The 21402-nt window shown below is 42.6% G+C and overlaps 1 protein-coding gene across 6 annotated transcripts in view; it reads right to left on the bottom strand.

Annotated features, from left to right (window-relative positions):
• Window positions 1–21402, bottom strand: part of USP15 (ubiquitin specific peptidase 15) — a 144513-nt gene that overhangs the window by 84741 nt on the left and 38370 nt on the right. For 5 of the 6 annotated variants that reach the window (XM_024205082.3, XM_024205083.3, XM_024205086.2 and 2 more), the window contains exons 3-4: window positions 11235–11365; window positions 7957–8083 (exon numbers count right to left, since the gene is read on the bottom strand). In XM_024205082.3, the coding sequence (XP_024060850.1) occupies window positions 7957–8083; window positions 11235–11365 (258 nt within the window). Of the gene's footprint in view, window positions 1–7956; window positions 8084–8834; window positions 8879–11234; window positions 11366–21402 lie in introns of those variants that run through there. The other variant, XM_024205084.2, reaches the window with a different exon arrangement.

Genomic DNA, 21402 nt, shown 5'->3' with positions numbered 1-21402 from the left:
CGGCCGCCCCGCCCAGCCTGGCCCGCCGGAGCAGGCTGCGGCCGCCCTGCCCAGCCTGCCAGAAACATCCTCCCCTGACCCTCCCCAGATAAGGTGGGAAGGGATGGGATGGGGAGAGTGTGGGGGTCCCAGACTAGGGGTGGGGTCATGTGGGGGGTGGTCAAAGGGATTACTCCCCTGACTCCCAGCTTCTCCCCCCCAAAAATTTCCCCACCAGTTGCTGTCCCGGCCCATCAGGGTTAGCAGCTGGTGCACCGGGACACTTTGTTTACTTAGGTTTACCTCCATGCCTGCGGATGCTCGAGGTAAACAAACCATCTCAGCCCACCAGCGGCTTATCCTGATGGCCCAGGAGCCAAAGTTAGCTGACCCCTGAATTATAGGGTCGGCTTATGAACGGGTTATAAAAAATTTCTATTTTTACTTATCAATCTTGGGGGGTGGGGGGGTCGGCTTATAAACAAACCGGCTTATGATCGAGTATATACGGCACTTTACAGTAAGTGTGGTTCAAGGTGTGCAGTTCACATGCATTCCACTCTTGATGGGTATGCACCCCATGCACATGAACCTTACATATCCTTGCACCCCCACTCCTATCTGAGGGCATAAAGGGATAGAGCTGGCCCAACCATCCTTCAGTTCCTTTGCCAATACAGATTCTCAGAAGTAGGATCTCATAATAGTGGGGAAGGGCCGTGGTCATGGAATCAATATGGACAACTCATCTCAAAGAACCCGAGTTACTTTAAGGTAAGTAACCTTTCTTCTTCAAGTGCCTATCCACATGGATTCTACTCTTGGTGATTAACATGTAGTTATGCTTTTGATTGGAAGATGGTACTAGGAGTCCTACTTAACAAGTAGTGCAGGACAGCCCTCCCAAAACAAGCATCCAATCCGGAAGCCTCTACCAAGAAGTAGGGTTCTTGTAAACATATGGGCTGAGCTCCATATAACTGATCTACCAGATCCTGAAATAGGGGCATTTTTCAAACAGGCAGCAGAGATTGCCTGAGCACTAGTGGTATGAGCTCTAATGTGGTTAGGTGGATCTAACTTGGCTAACTCATAGCATGTTCTTGTACAGCAAAAATCCCATTTTGATAATCTGAGGATATTTCCTGATGCTTAACATTTTCAGCAAAGGCCACAAATAGCCTAGGTGTGGTCCTGAATGACTGTGTCTGTTAAGAAAGCATGATAATGGCATTATTACATCAAGTGTGTGAAATTTTGCTTCCTCTGGGGTTGAGTGAGGCTGGGGAAAAAGACAGAGGTGAATGATTTGGTTCATATGGAACTCTGAACCACTTTGGGCAGGAACTTGAGATGAGGCCGGAGAGTATACATTGTTCCAGAAGGATACAGTTAAGGGGGACCTGCCACGAGGGCCTGAATCTCCCCTTTCCTTTGAGATGATGTAATGGTTACTAAAAGGCAGTCTTCATCAATAGGTAGTAAAGGAAAGAGGTTGCTAAGAGCTCAAAGGGGGCGACCCATCTACCCTGTTAATACTGTACTAAGGGGTTCCGGAGGCAGAGAGCTCCTGAAGTAGGAGAAAAATAAGTATAAGGCTCTTAAGGAATCTAGACACTGTACTGTGAGAAAAATACAGTGTAGCCCTGGATAGTAGAGTGATGTGCAGATATTGTTGATGGATAGACCTTTACGGAACTGATAGAAAATCCAACCAGCATCCAGGCTGTCAATGTAACAAAACTGGGTCTAGGTGTAGGATCTTGGTTGTTCTATGATGCTATGTTGAACAGGGGAGGTGACTTGATCAGGGGCTGGGCTGAGGTTGAACAGATTCAAACATTAAAACTACCTTGCCCAAGGAAAGGCTACCATGATTATCTACTCTGCCTCTTGTCTCGGGACCCTCAGTATCATAGGGATCAGTCTACATGTCCGGTGGATAAGAAAGACATATGACAGAAAGCCCAGACTGGAACATCCTCTGGAGCAGAATGCTTGGCATTTCTTGTTCTAGTCTGTGGCAAATAGGTCCATCGATGGATAGCCCCACTTGCAAAAGTCTAACACTGTATTCTTGACAGGCCACTCGTGGGTGTCTGAAAACTGTCTGCTGAGGGATCTGCTAGAGAGTTCTGAATGCCTGGCAGATGCAGGGCCAGTGGTGGGGCCTAGTAACGCATACACCAACTCCAAAGTCAAATAGCTTCTTGACATAGCAAAGATGACTTGGCTCCTCCCCGTCTGCAGACACGTTTGTTAATCAGGATCTGGATTGTGTATCCCTGGAGTAGAGGCAGAAACACTTTGCATGCTAGACAACGGCTCTGAGCTCTGCAATGTTTATATGTAGATAAGCTTTGTGAAGGGACCACAGGCCCAAGTCTGAAGATGATCTAGATGAGCTCATCACTCCAGAGTGGAGGTGTGTCACCAGAGTCTTGGTAGGTAGAGGTGCAGAGAAGGGTCAAATATTGCATACTTGAAGAGTGCATTTCCACCAGTTTAATGAAAGCAGTTCTTGCAGGACTGTGACCATCATATGTCTATGCAGAGTCTGCTGGATAGATGCACTGATTTCATCCATCCTTGCATGAAGTATAGGTGAAGTCTGGCAAACTGCATCATGTAGGCGCATAAGGCCATGGGTCCCAAGAGTCTGAGGTATATTCTCACTTATGTCCTTAGGTAAGCCTGACGTTGGTTGAGGAGGTTCACTATTGTTTGGAATCTTTCTTGTAGAAGGTAAACTTTTGCTGATCTGGAATCTAATGTAGCTCCAATGAACACTATGTTTTGATTCTGAATAAGTATAAGTGCTGATTTTTCTCTGATAACTTTGAGGCCCAGAGTGGAGAAGTGCTTTAAAGGTATTTGAATTGAGTCAGTCACCTTTTGCAGTGATTTTCCTTGGATCAGCCAATTGTTTAGATATGGGTAACCTTGGATTTCTTGTCTCCTTCGATGAGCTGCCACACCTGCCAAGCACTTGGTGAATAATCTTAGGGTTGTGTCAAGACTAAAAGACAGGACCCCATACTGGTAGTGAGATATTCCTATTAGGAATCGGAGCTATGTATGGTTAGCCAGATGAATGGATATGTGAAAGCAGGCATTGTGCAGGTCGAGATCTGCGAACCAGTCTTGAGGATCTAACAAAAGAATTATGGAGGTCAGAGTCACCATCCTGAAATTGAGACAGACTGATTTGTTGAGAAAAAGGTCCAGAATGGGATGCCAACCCTTTTCTTCTTTGGTAAGAGAAAATAATGGGAATAAAATCCCCTGTACACTGAGGAGTCCTCCTCCACTGCTCCAAGTCACAGAAGGGAGTCCACTTCTTGTTTTAAGAGTATTTCCTGAAAAGGAACAGGGAAAAACGTAAGGAGTAGGAAGAGACAGGAACTGAATAGATTACCTCTTGTTTACAATCTCCAGGACTCACTGGTCCACATTGATCACAATCCAGGCTTCTCAAAAATAAAAAAAGCAGTTGCCAAAGGGGTTGAGGCAAAGAATAAAGAGAAAAAATCCTCAAGAGGTTCTGCCAGCTCTTGACACTGATGTCACACATGCTGTGTAGTTGAAGGCCCAGATGTGCAGCATGTGAGGAAGATGCTGAAGTCATCATCAGAGAAGGGAAACTGCCTAAAGAAAGTTTGTCACCTTGCTTGTTTCCTTCTTGAGGCTGGAATGTACAGACCCAATGAATGAAGAGCCACCCTACATACTTTAGTGAACGGAGACCCTCATCTGTTTTAGAACTAAAAGTTCATTGCTCTCAAAGGAAAGGATTTCAGTTGTGGTTTTGACTTCCTTGCGAAGCGAGACAGACTTTCTCATTGCCACCTCTGTGGCCGTAGTATATGCCACACTGTCAGACATATCCAAGCACAGACTGCAGGGAAGTACAGGATATCAACTGCCCCTCAGTCATGATGGCTTTAAGGGCTAGTCTACACTGGCAATGCTAAAGCACTGCTGCAGCAGCGCTTTAACGTGCCTTGTGTGGTCGCGCTCTAAAAAAACCCACCGCAACGAGGGGCGTAGCTCCCAGTGCTGAGGCACTGTTTACACTGGCGCTTTACAGGGCTGCAACTTGCTGCACTCAGGGGGGTGTTTTTTCACACCCCGAGCAAGAAAGTTGCAGCGCTGTTAATTGCCAGTGTAGACAAGTCCTTAGTTCCTCTCAATGTTCCTGTGGTAACTCATTTAAAATCTGAGACAACTTATCCCAATTCAAGTATAATTATATTTGGAGAGGACGGCCTCATAATTAGCCACGTGCATCTGGAGGCTGACAGATGAATATACCTTGTGCCTGAAGAGCCTGAACTTCAAATCCTTCTGTGTGTGAATTTGGGAGGTGCTTGTTTTGACTTTTCCTGGACAGTGATTAATTACTACAAGTGATCCCATTTCTGGGTGGGAAATAAAAGTATTCAGATCCTTTGGAAATAACATACTGCCTTCTGTGTTAGCTTGCTTTGATGTGGCCAGTACTGGTACCTGTATTGATTGTGGTGTTGATTTTGCAGGCTTTCACAGTCTTTGATATATTGGCGTGGCAAGCCTGCCAGGAATGGAAGAGTGCAGGATATTTAGAAGCTTGCGAGATTTCTCCTGCACCTCTTCTAGTGTCATATCCAGTGTATCTGCCATGTGTTTGATGATGTCTGGAATGCAATAAAATCATCTACTGAGGCAGAAGTAAAGGGATTTACTCCCTCATCAGGAGAGGATGAGGAGATTGCAGTGGAGACCAGCTGTTCTTCCCTTTGCAGACATTGTTCTTCATTGCTTTCCTCCTCCTATCTTTTCATGATCTCAGGCTGCACTAGTTGATCTGGCTGGAATGGTCCATACTGACTCTTTGGAGAAAGGGATTTAACTCTGGAATGGCAGATGGGGCAGATTTGTGTGAATACAGCTGCATACTAGGGCATTCAGCAGGGCAAGGGTTGGTAGATGGTTCCTTATAAGCTGCAGGTCATTTCCTATTGTCCCTTCTAGAACCCTTCCTGATTCCCATTATGCTTCGGGGGGTAAAGAAGGGTGAGTAGTTGGTCACTCACTACTTTGTCCAGATGGGACTGTGAGGTACACATCCTCCAAGGGAGCGCTGTTTTATTGGGAATGCCCCACCTCTGAGGGGATGAAATCAGTACTGAAAGTATCTCCTTCATCTGCATACCAATAACTCAGAGGTGGGGCTTAGATATCACCATGCTCAATCTCTCAAGACAACATGAGTTGTCCCACTGGACCCACAGTTAAATCACTCAGTACTGTATATGCACGGAGTTCGGAAACAGCAGGTACCGATGGCCTGTGTACCAAAGAACACCGTCCAAGGAAACAAATATGGAAGCGGTGGGTACTGAATCTCCAGGTACCAAAACACTCGCTACCAAAGTTGATGCGTAAGAATCTATACTGAGAGAAACCCAGTCCACAGCTTTAGTGAGTACCACTGATGCTTTCTTACTAGTTGGGACTGGGGCACCTGAGCGGCCTCTCTCTCTCTCTTTTGGCCCTTGGATGGTTGAAACTAAGACAAGCAACCTATGCCCTGTGTCATCTTTGGAGCAGTGCTCCTTTCTGTCCACGTCAGAGAGAGTCAGCAGCAGAGGTGGATGACTAGGGCCTCTTAACTGATGTAGCCTGGACGGTGGTGTAGGAACATCCTTTGTTTTGGTGTCTGAGGAAGTTTGCATTAAGTGCTTGAGGAGGAACAACTTTAGGCGGTTTCTCTAGTTCATTGGTTCTCAACCAGGGGTACTTGTATCTCTGGGGGTACTCATAGGTCTTCCAGGGGGTACATCAACTCATCTAGCTATTTGCCTAGTTTTACAACAGGCTACATAAAAAGCACTAGCAAAGTAAGTACAAAGTAAATTTTCATAGACAATGATTTGTTTACATTGCTCTGTATACTATACACTGAAATGTAAGTACAATATTTATATTCCAATTGATTTATTGTATAATTATATTGTAAAAATGAGAAAGTAAGCAATTTTTCAGTAATAGTGTGCTGTGACACTTTTGTATTTTTATGTCTGGTTTTGTAAGTTTTTAAGTGAGGTGAAACTTGGGGGGTACACAAGACAAATTAGACTCTTGAAAGGGGCACAGTAGTCTGGAAAGGTTGAGAGCCACTGCTCTAGATTTCTCAGTTCTTAGGAGGGGAAGCAATATATGGAACGTTGCTTTGAAATGTATCTTTCTCCTAGGCAAAACAAGCACCAGGCATGCCCATCACTAATACTTTCCACCAGGGCAGTTTTGAACCTCAGGGATTTTTTCTGTGTCACATTGCTAGAGCCATTATGCAGGGGTTGTCTAGCCTAAAGACTAAAATCTAACTAGAAATACATATAGTGTGTGTATATACAGATAGATATAGATAGTGTGTGTGTTTGTGTATATATATTACACACACAGTCAACAGCAGGGAACTAACTAAGTAGCAAGAGTAAAACATACTAGCACAGTGAGCAAAGAAGTGGGTGGACAGTTTAGAGCACCACAGGTGGTAAGAAGGAACTGAGGGATGCATGAGCCCTTGTGTGTGCACATGGATGAAGACGTCTGAGGAGCAGGCATGATCCCAGTAGACACAGCTGTCCAAAAGAATCAGATTCCATGTACAAGGGATGCACATGTACCATGAGTGGAATCTACATGGAGAATCATTTGAAGAACTACATAAGATGATTTAAAAGTGTTATACAGACATAAATAAGACTGAAGCAATTAACATGCTTTCATGCAGTCTAATTGTATTTTTTTTATGAAAGCTAGCAATAAAATTGATCAAAAATTGGTTTCACAGATGTTAAAAACGTGACCTACAGCTGTTTGTAGGTGTCCCTCTGCAATATTAAGGTAGACAAGACCAGATATAGGCTTTATATTACCATAAAGAAGTTACCACATGACCTGTGGGTGAACATTTTTCACAAATCACTCACTCTATATCTCACCTATCAGTCCTTATCCTCAAAGAAAACAGGCACAACACTTTAAAAAGATGGGCCTGGGAACTTGAATTCATAACTTTGCTAGACACTAAAAATCATGGACTTAATAGAGAAACTGGATTTATGGCTCATTACAACAATTTGTCACCTTCTAACAACCCCTCACAGCTTTCCCTCCCCTTCCTTTCCTCCCTATGACTGGAGGAGCATTAAAGGCCACTTCACCTTGAACAGTCTCTTGAAATGTGTGTTAGCTACACATTATAAACAATCTGTTCCACCTTTTATTTGGCTGTGACACTCCGAGATAGTTTCCCAGATATGCAGAAGAACACTGTATGAGCTCAAAAGCTTGTTTCTCTAAAGTTGGTCCAATAAAAGATATCACCTCACCCACCTTGTCACCATAAAAAAAGTCAGCCTTCCTTTATATATCAAAGAAGAAAAATGGGCATAATTTTCCCCCTTTGAAGTCACCTTTAGCCAATAATGTTTCAAAAATAATCAATACATTCTCATGCTGGTGTATCTATCCCTCCCATCACCATGACACTATTCATCATCAAGGCCTGGGCCAAAACAAATAAATGTGCTGTATCATTATATAATTTTTACACACTGAAAATTATCAAGCAGCAGTACTGTAGCATCCAATAAAGACAAAAAATAAAAATGTTTCCATAGTTACTTTAGTTGCTTATTTATCTTATTTAGCAAAATGCCAAATTTCATTTTTAAAAGTAAAAGCTATTTGTATTATAGTTAAAAACAGCATTTGATGAGTGATCAGATTCTACTTTTGACTCAAACAAACCTGATCTTGTTACAATTTGCAAAAAATGAACTGCTATTATACTTATAGTTCATCTATTTTTTCATCCTTGTGAAATTTGTAGAAGAAACATATCTAAAACTCAGAATCTAAGCCATACTCTCAAATACCATTAAATGCAGCTATTTACAGTTCTAGAATATGGAAAATTGTGCATACCTATCGTATCAGCTTTACTAAATCTTCGTGTCACAACATTGTTCATGTTTCCATTTTCACACAGCTTTAATTCTGTTAGATATACTTCTACTTTGCAGTGCTTTACAAACATACCCTGTTCAACCACCTGAAAAAACCCCAAAAACAACAGATCAGTGTCTGCTATGAATCTAAATATATTTAGATACACATACTTACATGTACTTGTTTTTAGAAACCTCTTTAGGAAACTAATAAAAACTCAATGAACATAAAAGGTACAAATTATATTAAGCCAGTTATAAATGCCAAATATCAAAAATAAAATGCTCGTATAACATTTTTAGAAAACATTCAGTACTTGAAAAAGTTGAATTTTCTGACAACTATTTCTTTTTCTGTGAATTGTATATGTACATATGTTAATACTAAACATTATATATTTACCTATGATACAAGCGTGCATATAATCAAAATGTACATGAATAAAATTGGAATTTTTTCAGTTTTAAAATCTGTTTAGTCTGAGTTAGTTCCTTGAAATATTAAAAAACAATTCTTTACTAGTTCCATATATTAAACCATGACATACAGTTAAAAATTCCCTTTTATACTACCAATAAAACTTTAAGAACTACTATAACAATATATTAACAATTCTGGATATTACATAACACAGACTTTTTAAACAAATATTGTACATAAGCAAGAACTGCCAGCCAAGTCATTCATCTATGCTCTGGTAGTGGATATATTAGTTTTTGGCTTCTTCCATGCAAGTTACTTTAAAATTTGTTCTTTACATGTTTACTTTGCAATATACACTATCAAACAGTAAAGCAGCTAGGGAAACATGCAAATTAATCAAAGTAAAATCCAGAAAAAATATTCATGGTCACCTCTTAAATATATTTCCTTTTGATCCTTCAAAGTGTAACTGCAGTACTTAGTCATGTAGACTGTTCTGAAAATAGCCATCAGCCTGATATATGATACATCAGACAAATACGGTAAAAAAGAAGGCACCAAATAATCGCTAGGAGGGATCTGCTGTACCAAACCTGCTTAAGAGCAAGCACTACAGGAAAAATATGCATCAATGAACTATTCACCCAGTGTTTAACAATTAGCCTTGAGCTGTAATGACTACCAACTGGTGTCACATTTAACTACAATGCATCTTAACACAAGTTTAAAATCTTATCTACACTGGGGGTTTTATATCTATGCAAGGGCTTCAGTGATATAGACTGTGATTTGCTTTGGTGCGGCTTACCCTCAGATTAAGGCAACGAGCATAGCATTGACGGTGCTCTGCTGTTTTATCCAAAAGAGCCACAGTAGGCAACATCAAGAACCTCGTATATTGCTATAATAATCTAAATTTGAATACACCGCTTCAAAAAGTTTCACAGCAGTGAAGAACATGGCTGCAAAGCATACGGGATAAAAAGAAAAAGTAAATAGTCAAATGGGGAGGCTGCTCCCCAGCCATCAAAGAAAAAGCACCCCCACCCCTTACAGAAAGATTAAAGAGGAAACAGGACAGAGAAATCAATGAACAAATGAGGGGGGTAGGGGGGGGAACGATGAAGATAAAGAGAGAAAATGTATCTGTAATTGTTGCATGAAGATACATTTCATCTGGTTCCCACTAATGGGTCTACATATTTGAGAGAATCTTGGCAAAATCTCTCTTTGAGCAACTCTAACCTAACAGTTCCGGAAGAGTGCAGTTGTGCTATTCTACTTCGACATTTATGTTATCCCTGGTACTCTATTGGTCAGTCCCTTCTAAGCAGCCCCATAATAGTCACTGGTGGAAAAAAAAAAAGGGGGGGGGGGGGAGGGAGAATTAACAATGCAAAATTACAGAACCTTTACCAAAGTGGGGAGGAGGGAGAGAAACTGTTCATCTGCTGAAATGTATATGTTCAGACACTAATAATTATGGGTAAATAATTGTCTTTGAAAATAACCATCCTGATGTATTCTTACTCTTACAAACTAAAGTTCCAGGGATGTTTCTTTAAAAATAAAATAAAAACAAAATAATAGGCAAGGCAGCATGTAATGATAAATAAATGTTGACTCCATTACATACTACAATTTTAATTTCTTGAGCTCCATGCCTCTCACGAAAGAGAGAGGAGTCCATGAAGGCGTGAGCCTTCTTCTACAGATCCAGCTGGCACTTGCCCATGAAAGGTGAGCTGTCAGCATTATAGACTGGTAAATTCGGTGTTCAAGGTCACTGAAGTCATGGTGAGGGCCTGCTGTGCCAAAAGTCAAAGCCTTAACCATAGAAGACTATCAGAAACAAGACTACAATTATAACCAGTGACTACCATAAATTGAAGATATTTCGTATTGGCCAACTTGGAAACGGTCGCAGTAGCATAAATATATTAATATACCTTCAGTAACTGGTCCAGAATAGGATGCCTGAAATCACTGTCCTGAAAATCCAAATGCAATCTCCAAATTAGAAGGGACCACACCTTAGCTATCTTTTATATAAAATGGGGAGAAAAGCAATACTGTACGAGTATATACAAGAGTGGTTTGTGCCAAGGCTTTCTGGGCAGACTGTGCCTAAGGAATGAGCTCTCAAGCAGTCCCCAGATATGTCAGGGCCTGGAGGCAGGGTGTGCATATCCTGACTAATGTGCTCAGAAGTTCAGCTGGACCAAAGGCCTCACTTTTGGCAGCAGAACAGTGCTTTGGTGCTAAAAACTGGGACACCATTAAAAACAATTTGCTGAATAGAAGAGATTATGAGTTTATTTATCACATATGAGGAACCATTATGTGATCTACTGGTGCCAACTTTATTAGGTCTGGAACAGCCATTAACACTGGATTCACACTTCATAATTCACAATTATAAAAAGCTGACCTTGTCTGATTTTTTATATTACAATTGTGAAAACTACATCATAGCTAATAAAATTTAGATTTTTCAGCACTATCTTACAAGATTATTTGCACTAATGAGATTCAACAGCCTCTAAAGTTTAAGGTTTTCTAGAAAAATAACAGGATTCAGTTCAATAAAAAAAATCACCCATCCTTCTTCAGCTTTGTTAAATTTTTTCATTTTTTAAAAAATTGAGCCAATTCCTAAAATCTGAATATTAAAAAAGCGACTGTATTAACTAAAACAATACTAAGTTGACGTATTCATCATGGACAAGACTTTGTGAGCTCCCAATATGCAGAACTCCAATTGATTTCAATAGGGCCACTAGCGTCTGCAGGACTACATTTAGGATAATCTTAGTTTCACAAGAGCGTACCTTGCGTGCTATTGGCTCCTGACCTTCCATCAGTGTGTACCAGCTAACTAGTTTATTCCAGCCTTCAGTTGGCAAAAGGATGTAGTCCAGCTCATCAATGAGATGCTCCTTGAGAGACTGAGAGTCACCATCTGAGAGAGAGAGAGAGAGAGAGAGAGAGAAATAGATTTTTAATCCATAGTTATGACCATGTTTATCATCACTGGTGTTTTTGATGTACCACTGCATTAATACTGAAAATATCAATCAAAAATGTAATAATTAACTGTTTTTCAGAAATATACTCTTTTCTTAGTGTTTGAAATTCAATAGCCAAATAATGTTAACATTATGACTGAATTAAAGCACCAAGCTGTAATTTATAAATATTGGGGGGGGGGGTGTTTAGCAATGAAGTCTCCAATTTAACGATGGTTGGATTGCTGTAGTTTATTTCTATTAATTGAAATGGATATAAAATCCATAACCTGTCTGGACATGCAGTTTACAGTCATCAAGATGGCACCCATCCTACATAGCACTTTGACATAATGTTCTTACTGTAAAAAATAAATCATCCACAACACATGATGCAGTCCTAGAAAAAGAGAAGTTACTTACCTTATACAGTAACTAGTGTTCTTTGAGATGTGTAGTCCCTGTCTGTATTCCATTGTGAGTGAGCATGTGGCTCCATGTGCCCAAGACTGGAAGATTTTTGCTAGTCGTGTCCATTGGTCTGTGCTTGAGCCCTTCTCTTCCTCATGCTCCTAACCAAGGGCCTAAGGGGTAGTTTGGACCAATGGCCTCTCAAGTTCCTTTTCTACCATGTGTCATATCTAAAGATCTGAAGCAGAGGGGGAGGAGAGCAGGTAGCAGAATGCAGATAGGGACCACATCTTGAAAAACTCCAAGTACGGTACTGTACAACTTTCTTCTTCAAGTGTTGGTCCCTAAATGTATTCCACTGTGGGTGATTGACAAGCAGTGCTTATCGAGGAGGAGGGCACGATGACCTCTATGATACTACTGACTGGAGTACTTCTGTACAGAAAAATGCATCAGCTGCAGAAGCCTGCACTAACTCATGATGTCTTGAAAAGGTATGCCCTGAACCCCAAGTAGCCACTTTACAGATTTCAGCAATAGGAACACCTTGAAGGGAGTCTACAGAGGCCACCTGGGTTCTAGCAGTGAGCTCTCTCATCTTGTGATGGAGGAATGTCTGTCAATTTGTACACAATAGAATGCATCCTGAAATCCTCTTGGAAAGTCTTTGGGAGAAAACTACTTCCCCTCTCCTTTATTCTGGGAATGACAACAACAGTCTAGGCAACTTCCTAAATGGTCTTATTTTTTGTAGGTAGAATGCCACAGCTCGATGGCTGTCCAGGGTGTGAAGCGTTTGGTTTTCATTAGTGGCATGCGCTGTTGGGAAGAAAGTAGGGAGCTGGACTGCCTGATTCAGATGAAAATCTGCGATGATTTAAGGAGTAAATTTAGGAGGTAGCCTCAGAGCAATTTTAGCCTTCTGAAATCAGGCCTTCCAAAAAAAGTACTATCATCAAATGGATGAAGATAGAGTAGTTATCAATTAGAGCATGACAGGTGCTGATAGCTCCCTACAGGGTCTCTTGGCAGTTAAGTGAGAGACCCGAGGTCCGAAGGAGAGAAGATATTCCAATATGGTAGGCATGTTGGAGTCCTCTGCGATTACACTGGTCTACAATTTTTGAGAAGTCGTCTGCTTCAGAGATAAAATGTGCTATTTATTATGTATTTTGATGTGCTGAATTCAAATATGACAATTAAAACAACTGATTGGCTACTGTTTCTAAGATATTTAAGTTCTTACATTTTATGTCTATGTATATTGTGTAGATAAAAGAGTTTTAATCATAAATTGTAAACCTAGGTCTTTTCATGTGTTTATGGTTGCTTTACATGATAATATTTCACCTGTCCTGTTTATGTAACACTTTAAAAATCAGCAGAAGGGTTATATAAATAACATGTATTATGAAACAAAAGGCAAAAAACTATTCTGTACATAGTTTAGTCCTATTCAGTGTCTACTCGGCGCTTCTTGGCTTGTCTCTTGTATTCATTAAATGGAGCATCTCTTGTCACTGTCCAGCAATAGTCTGCAAGCATTGATGGGCTCCATTTGCCCTGATAGCGTTTCTCCATTGTTGCAATGTCCTGGTGAAATCGCTCGCCGTGCTCGTCGCTCACTGTTCCGCAGTTCGGTGGAAAAAAATCTAGATGAGAGTGCAAAAAATGTATCTTTAGTGAATGTTGCAACCAAGGCTTTTGTACGCCTTGAGGAGGTTTTCCACCAACAACCTGTAGTTGTCTGCCTTGTTGTTTCTGAGAAAATTTATTGCCACTAACTGGAAGGCTTTCCATGCCGTCTTTTCCTTGCCACGCAGTGCATGATCAAATGCATCATCTCAAAGAAGTTCACGAATCTGAGGACCAACAAAGACACCTTCCTTTATCTTAGCTCCACTTAACTTTGGAAATTTTCCACGGAGGTACTTGAAAGCTGCTTGTGTTTTGTCAATGGCCTTGACAAAGTTCTTCATCAGACCCAGCTTGATGTGTAAGGGTGGTAACAAAATCTTCCTTGATTCAACAAGTGGTGGATGCTGAACACTTTTCCTCCCAGGCTCCAATGATTGTTGGAGTGGCCAATCTTTCTTGATGTAGTGGGAATCTCTTGCACGACTATCCCATTCCCAGAGAAAACAGCAGTACTTTGTATATCCAGTCTGCAGACCAAGCAAGAGAGCAACAACCTTCAAATCGCCACAAAGCTGCCACTGTTGGTCAGTCATAGTTTATGCACCTCAAAAGTTGTTTCATGTTGTCATAGGTTTCCTTCATATGGACTGCATGACCAACTGGAATTGATGGCAAAACATTGCCATTATGCAGTAAAAGAGCTTTAAGACTCGTCTTGGATGAATCAATGAACAGTCTCCACTCATCTGGATCGTGAACGATGTTGAGGGCTGCCATCACACCATTGATGTTGTTGCAGGCTACAAGATCACCTTCCATGAAGAAGAATGGGACAAGATCCTTTTGACGGTCACGGAACATGGAAACCCTAACATCACCTGCCAGGAGATTCCACTGCTGTAGTCTGGAGCCCAACAGCTCTGCCTTACTCTTGGGTAGTTCCAAATCCCTGACAAGGTCATTCAGTTCACCTTGTGTTATGAGGTGTGGTTCAGAAGAGGAGGATGGGAGAAAATGTGGGTCCTGTGACATTGATGGTTCAGGACCAGAAGTTTCATCCTCTTCCTCGGCTGACGCAAGTGAGAATGATTCTGGTGCATCAGGAACCGGCAGTCCTTCTGCGTGGGGTACTGGGCGTATAGCTGATGGAATGTTTGGATAATGCACAGTCCACTTTTTCTTCTTTGACACACCTTTCCCAACTGGAGGCACCATGCAGAAGTAACAATTGCTGGTATGATCTGTTGGCTCTCTCCAAATCATTGGCACTGCAAAAGGCATAGATTTCCTTTTCCTGTTCAACCACTGGCGAAGATTTGTTGCACAAGTGTTGCAGCATATGTGTGGGGCCCACCTCTTGTCCCGATCTCCAATTTTGCAGCCAAAATAAAGGTGATAGGCTTTCTTAACCATAGTGGTTATACTGCGCTTTTGTGATGCAAAAGTCACTTCACCACAAACATAGCAGAAGTTATCTGCACTGTTCACACAAGTAGGAGGCATCTCTGCTCACTTTGGCTAAACAGAAATGTGTCCATTTGCAAAATCAAACACTGACAAATAAGAGAGCACGACACTGTATGATTTCTAGAGCTGATATAGGGCAATTTGTTCAGCAGAGTGATGTAAGCTTCGTTAGGATTGCATCATCCATGACTTCTAGGAATAACATGATGCAATTCATATCATGTATGACGCAATACCAGCTTCAGATTGCATCATTCATTGTTTTGCCTAAAAAGCAAGTACTATCCAAACCCAGTCATAGATTTATTCATAGATCCAGTCAAAGATGTATTTTAGTCATTTCTGGTTTAAATTGAGATCCCTTCCCTTTATAACTCACTTATCCTCCGCCATTCCCAAGTCAAGGGTCGTATATACTGACCCAATAGCATATCTTGAAAACTAGAGCCAATCAACAATTTTAAGCATCATTTTCGTTCTCAGTGACCCAGAATTAGTAAAGTTTGACTACATTTCTTTCAGAAGCATTTTGGCTGTAGAGCAGTGTTATCTAATGACTGTCAAGACCATGCTGAAAACCATTTTTGCACTTCGCTGTGTGGCATTTTCTAGTGGACTCTTTTCTACTATTGTTATATATGGGCTGAATTACTTCAGAGCATGCATTTTTTAGGTTTGACACCCAACCAGAAAACAGGCTGTCAGTTAGAAGGAAACCAGATTGGTATGCTTGACTCTGCCTCTGTCCTGGGTCAAAAGGTCTGGAAACTGATGTATGTGTGTATTGACATCTGAAGAAAGTTGGGGACACAACTGCCTGGACCATTTGATAGCAATAAGAATGATCACTGTACCATTCTCCCTGATTTCCTTAGAACCTAATGTTAAGAATAATTGATGGGAAGGTATACAACAGTTACTTTGACTAGGAAATTAGGAGTGCGTTTCCTCTGGAGTCTTGCCCTTGACCCCACCGGAGCAGTAGACTGCGTACTTCCTGTTGGTGGGATGCAAAAAATGTCCCAGGATGGGGATCCGCAATGGCAAAATGCATGCTATGCCATGGAATTACATAGCTCCCATTTGTGGTTCTAAGAGAAGGATCTCCTGAGGCTGTCGACTAAACGTGTTGTACATCTCTGGCAGATGTACTGCCAACAGGGTGATCCAGTGGCAAATACACCAGTTTCAAAGTTTTACAACCTCTATAGATCTTGCTCCCACTTGTTTGTTGGTGTAGAACACTGTTGACATGTCTGACATCAGTTGAATATGTAGGGGCTGAATGATGGGGTGAAAATGCTTGCATGATTTGCACATTGCCTGCAGTTCAAGCAGGCTTAGGTGGGTCCAGGAGTCCTGTGGAGATCATGTTCCTTGAGCTCATTCGGGGGGAACCCCGGCCTAACAGGGGACACCTCCCCCACGACTCATTCTCCCACCATGATGGAAAAGCTTGCATCTCAGGCACATGAAGTACATGTGCACTTACAGTGGAATACATATGGGGACCAGCAGTCAAAGAACAACCAGAAGGTACAGGAGACACCAGGCAAGAAAATATGCAAGGAAGTTCCATTATCAGAAATACTTTTTTAAAATTTCAATTATGAAAGGGTTTTCTTTTGATTTAAAACATGTCATGCAATATTATCAATTATACATTCTACAAGTACATTAGACATTATACATTACATGTTACATTACAACATCCTACAGATACATTAGAAGCAAGAGGAAGACCAAGGACAGGGTAGGCCCGTTACTCAATGATGGGGGGGAAAGAACAGAAAATATGGCAATGGCAGAGGTGCTTAATGACTTCTTTGTTTCAATTTTCACCAAGAAGGTTGGTGGTGATTGGATGTCTAACATAGAGAATGTCAGTGAAAATGAGGTAGGATCAGAGGCTAAAATAGGAAAAGAACACATTAAAAATTACTTAGACAAGTTATATGTCTTCAAGTCACCGGGGCCTGATGAAATGCATCCTAGAATACTCAAGGAGCTAATTGAGGAGATATCTGAGCCATTAGCAATGATCTTTGAAAAGTCACGGAAGATGGGAGAGATTCCAGATGACTGGAAAAGGGGCAGATATAGTGCCAATCTATAAAAAGGGAAATAAGGATAACCCAGGGAATTACAGACCAGTCAGCTTCTGTACCCGGAAAGATAATGGAGCAAATAATTAAGCAATCAATTTGAAAACCTAGAACAGGGGTCGGCAACCTTTCAGAAGTGGTGTGCCGAATCTTCATTTATTCACTCTAATTTAAGGTTTTGCGTGCCAGTAATACATTTTAATGTTTTTAGAAGGTCTCTTTCTATAAGTTTATAATATATAACTAAACTATTGCTGTATGTAAAGTAAATAAGGTTTTTAAAATATTTAAGAAGCTTCATTTAAAATTAAATTAAAATGCAGAGCCCCCCGGACCCAGGCAGTGAGAGTGCCACTGAAAATCAGCTCGCGTGCCGCCTTCGGCACGCGTGCCACAGGTTGCCTACCCCTGACCTAGAAGATAATAAGGTGATAAGTAACAGTAGGCATGGATTTGTCAAAACCAAATCGTGTCAAACCTACCTGATAGCTTTCTTTGACAGGGTAACCAGCCTTGTGGATTGCGGGGGGAGGGGGGAAGGGGCGGGAAAGAGGGGGAAGGCAGTAGATGTGGTATATCTTGATTTTAGTAAAGCTTTTGATGCTGTCTCACATGACCTTCTCATAAACAAACTAGGGAAATGAAACCTAGATGGAGCTACTATAAAGTGGGTGCAAAACTGGTTGGAAAACCATTCCCAGAGAGTAGTTATCAGTGGTTCACAATCAGTTCTAGGTCCATTTTTGTTCAATATCTTCATCAATGATTTAGATAATGGTATAGAGAGTACACTTATAAAGTTTGTGGATGATACCAAGCTGGGAGGGGTTGCAAGTGCTTTGGAGGATAGGATTAAAATTCAAAATGATCTGGACAAACTGGAGAAATGGTCTGAAGTAAACAGGATGAAATTCAATAAGGACAAATGTAAAGTACTCCATTGAGGAAGGAACAATCAGCTGCACACATACAAAATGGGAAATGACTACCTAGGAAGGAGTACTGCGGAAAGGGATCTGGGGGTCATAGTGGACCATAAGCTAAATATGAGTCAACGGTGTAACGCTGTTGCAAAAAAAGCGAACATCATTCTGAGATATATAAGCAAGAGTGTTGTAAGCAAGACACGAGAAGTAATTCTTCCATTCTATTCCGTGCTAATTAGGCCTCAACTGGAGTATTGTGTCCAGTTCTGGGCACCACATTTCGGGAAAGATGTGGACAAACTGGAGGAAGTCCAGAGAAGAGCAACAAAAATGATTAAAGGTCTAGAAAACATGACCTATGAGGGAAGATTGAAAAAAGTGGGTTTGTTTAGTCTGGAAAAGAGAAGACAGAGGGGACATGATAACAGTTTTCAAGTACATAAAAGGTTGTTACTAGGAGGAGTGAGAAGACTTGTTTTTCTTAATCTCTGAGGATAGGACAAGAAGCAATGGGCTTAATATGCAGCAATGGAGGTTTAGGTTGGACATTAGGAAAAACTTAATGTCAGGGCGGTTAAGCACTGGAATAAATTGCCTAGGGAGGTTGTGGAATCTCCATCACTGGAGTTTTTTAAGAACATGTTAGACAAACATCTGTCAGGAACGGTCTAGACAATACTTAGTCCAACCATGAGTGCAGGGGACTGGACTAGATGATCTCTCGAAGTCCCTTCCAGTCCTATGATTCTATAACAATGCAGCACAATGCTAGTGTGGGTCACTGTGTGTTGTGTCTCCCTCTCTATGCCCAATCCACCGAGGATGTGAATCTATTACAGCCTCCAGCTAAAGAGCCTGAATCACTCTATAACAGGGGTGAGCAAACTATGGCCTGCGGGCCAGATCCGGCCCCTCAGGGCTTTGGATCCAACCCGTGGCGCCACTGGCACCACATCCCTGCGGCCTCCAGGTGGGAGGTGGGGAGCGCGCAGAGGACTCCATGCGTTGCCCTTGCCTCCAGGCACCGGCCCCCGCAGCTCCCATTGGCCGGGAAAGGGGAACCTCGGCCAATGGGAGCTTCAGGGAAGGTACCTGGAGGCGCGGCAAGGGCAGTGCATGCAGAGACCTCTGTCCCCCCTCCCCCAGGGGCCACAGCGCTTCCTGGAGCGGCGCGGGGTTGGGGACAGGGCAGGCATGCAGGGAGCCTGCCCTGGCCCCGGTGCGCGTCGTTGCCACCCCGGAGCCACTTGAGGTAAGCGGGGCTGGAGCCTGAACCCCTCCTGTACTCCACCCTCCAACTCCCCGCCCTAAGCCCCCCTGCCTGCACCTTGCACCCCTCCTGCACCCCAACTCCCTGCCCTGAGCGCCCTCGTACACCCCACACCCCTCCTGCACCCCAACCCCCTGCCCTGAGCTCCCTGCTGCATCCTGCACCCCTGAGCACCCCAACTCCCTGCCCTCAGCCCCTTGCCGCACTCTGCACCCCAACCCCCTGCCCTGAACCCCCTCCCACAGTCCACACCCCTCCTCTGCCCCAATCCCTTGCCCTGAGCTCCTTCCTGCACACCGCCCCCACACTGCCTCCCGCACCCCAAACCCCTGGCCCGGCCCTGCATACTATTTCCCCACCCAGATGTGGCCCTCGGCCCAAAAAGTTTGCCCACTCCTGCTCTATAGACTCATGCTTTTGGCTCTCAAGTTCCCCGGTTCTCTCACCAACGTGTCGGTCAACATAGCGGCCATCACACTAGAGCATGAGAACCAAAAAATGAAACTAACTAGTTTATTTTCATTATCCAATCTGAATGAACTGCAGAAAATAAACCAGTAAAATTAGATTTAAATATTCTCGTCTTTAATAATCTCAGATACTAATCAATCAGATGAGGAAACTAGGTTTTATGAATATGGTTCATCCCATGGTGTCCTTTTAACCCAAAGCAGGGTGCACAAAGAGAGAGGAAGAGTCCATAAAAATCTAATTCTTCCTCATGTCTGCCTTTCCCTTGAAGTTGTATTTAAAACAAAATTCTTGTTATCTTATAGAGAAAAGGTTACATTTCTCTCAAAAAATAAAAAGAGAAGGAGCACACACCACAATAAATATCAAAACCTCTAGTTTATTTTTCACTTAGATTGTATTTTTATAATCATCTCAAGTTTTGTCTCTGCTTACAAATATAAAGTTGCATATGTTTGTGCCAGTTAGTTTGTACAAAGACAATGATATATCCACTTGTCAGGGGGTCAGCTGGGGTCCCAGGGAGGGACCACTTACTTCAGTGGCAGAACTGCCTAGCAGCAAGAGTCCAGTGAGCTGCTCTTATTTCAGCAGCTGTACTGCTCCACAGCAAGAGTTTATGGGACCGCCTCTCTTGGCGGCAGCGCCACGCAGTGGCAAGAGTCTACGGGGCCACCTCTCCTGGTGGCGAGAGTGCATGGGGCTGCCTGTCCTGGCGTGTATCACCCAGTGGCAAGAGTCTATGAGACCGCCTCTCCTGGAGGCAGTATCGCCTGGTAGCAAGTGCGGGAAGGGTAGGGAAACCCTGACCTGCCCTACTCCATCAGGTTCCAACCCAGGGCCCTTTGAAACCAGTTATTCTGTTGCAGGGTTCAGGTCTCTGTGTACCCAAACATGTCCTCTGAGTTGCTTCCCACCCTTGGTCCCAGCTCTGGTAGCTCCTCTGCTGGCACCAGCTTATCTTCTCCTTTGGACTCTGCAGTCGACTGGGATCCCCTGGCGTAGTCAGGGTACTCAGAGTCCGTGGTTCAGAATCCCAGCTGCTGCTCAGCAGGAGCCTGTAACACACGTATGCTCACCTCCTCAGCCAGTCCAGACTGAGGTGCTTCCTTTTATATGCTCCCTCCACTGGGTGCATGCCCAGCAAGAGCATGGGGGCATGACTCTTGGGCCCAGAGCAATTTGTTAACCCCTGCGTTGCCAATGAGGGGTTGGTACACACCCCATCATAACACTATAAAATTAGTGATTTCGGTAAAAAGAAATTGTCTGCTCTCACCCCTAAAAAAAAAAAAAGACGATCTTTCAAATTAAAAACCCAAAACTTTTAAATAAGCTCTACTCTGATGTCCACTGGCAAGGAAACTTTTGATTATAAATTCTGAGTACAAGTTTTAATGATGTCTCATTTCCTGATTGACAGCAGTGTCTGTGAGGATGCCTAGTGATGCAGACTGGAAAACAGCCAGCAGAATCTCAGCTGCTATCACACACCCTGCCCAGAAGTAAAAAAAAATCCTTCTCCGAGGCTCCAGAAAACTCCTTTCCCCACAAGCACTCAGTCTCTGCAGCGCCGGTGAGGGGACAGTTAGTGCACAGAGAATTCAAGAGGGAGAGAGCAATGAGGTATTCCTGCTGCTTCAATCACAAGGGCAATGGATAGGGTTACCATATGTGGAGTGTCCCAAAAGAGGACACTCCAC

This window comes from Terrapene carolina, unplaced genomic scaffold, assembly GCF_002925995.2.
Source record: "Terrapene carolina triunguis isolate 2854851 unplaced genomic scaffold, T_m_triunguis-2.0 Scaffold68, whole genome shotgun sequence".
Lineage (NCBI taxonomy): Eukaryota > Metazoa > Chordata > Testudines > Emydidae > Terrapene > Terrapene triunguis.
Note: the sequence above shows the minus strand (reverse complement) of the source record. Positions and strands in the feature narration are given on the sequence as shown.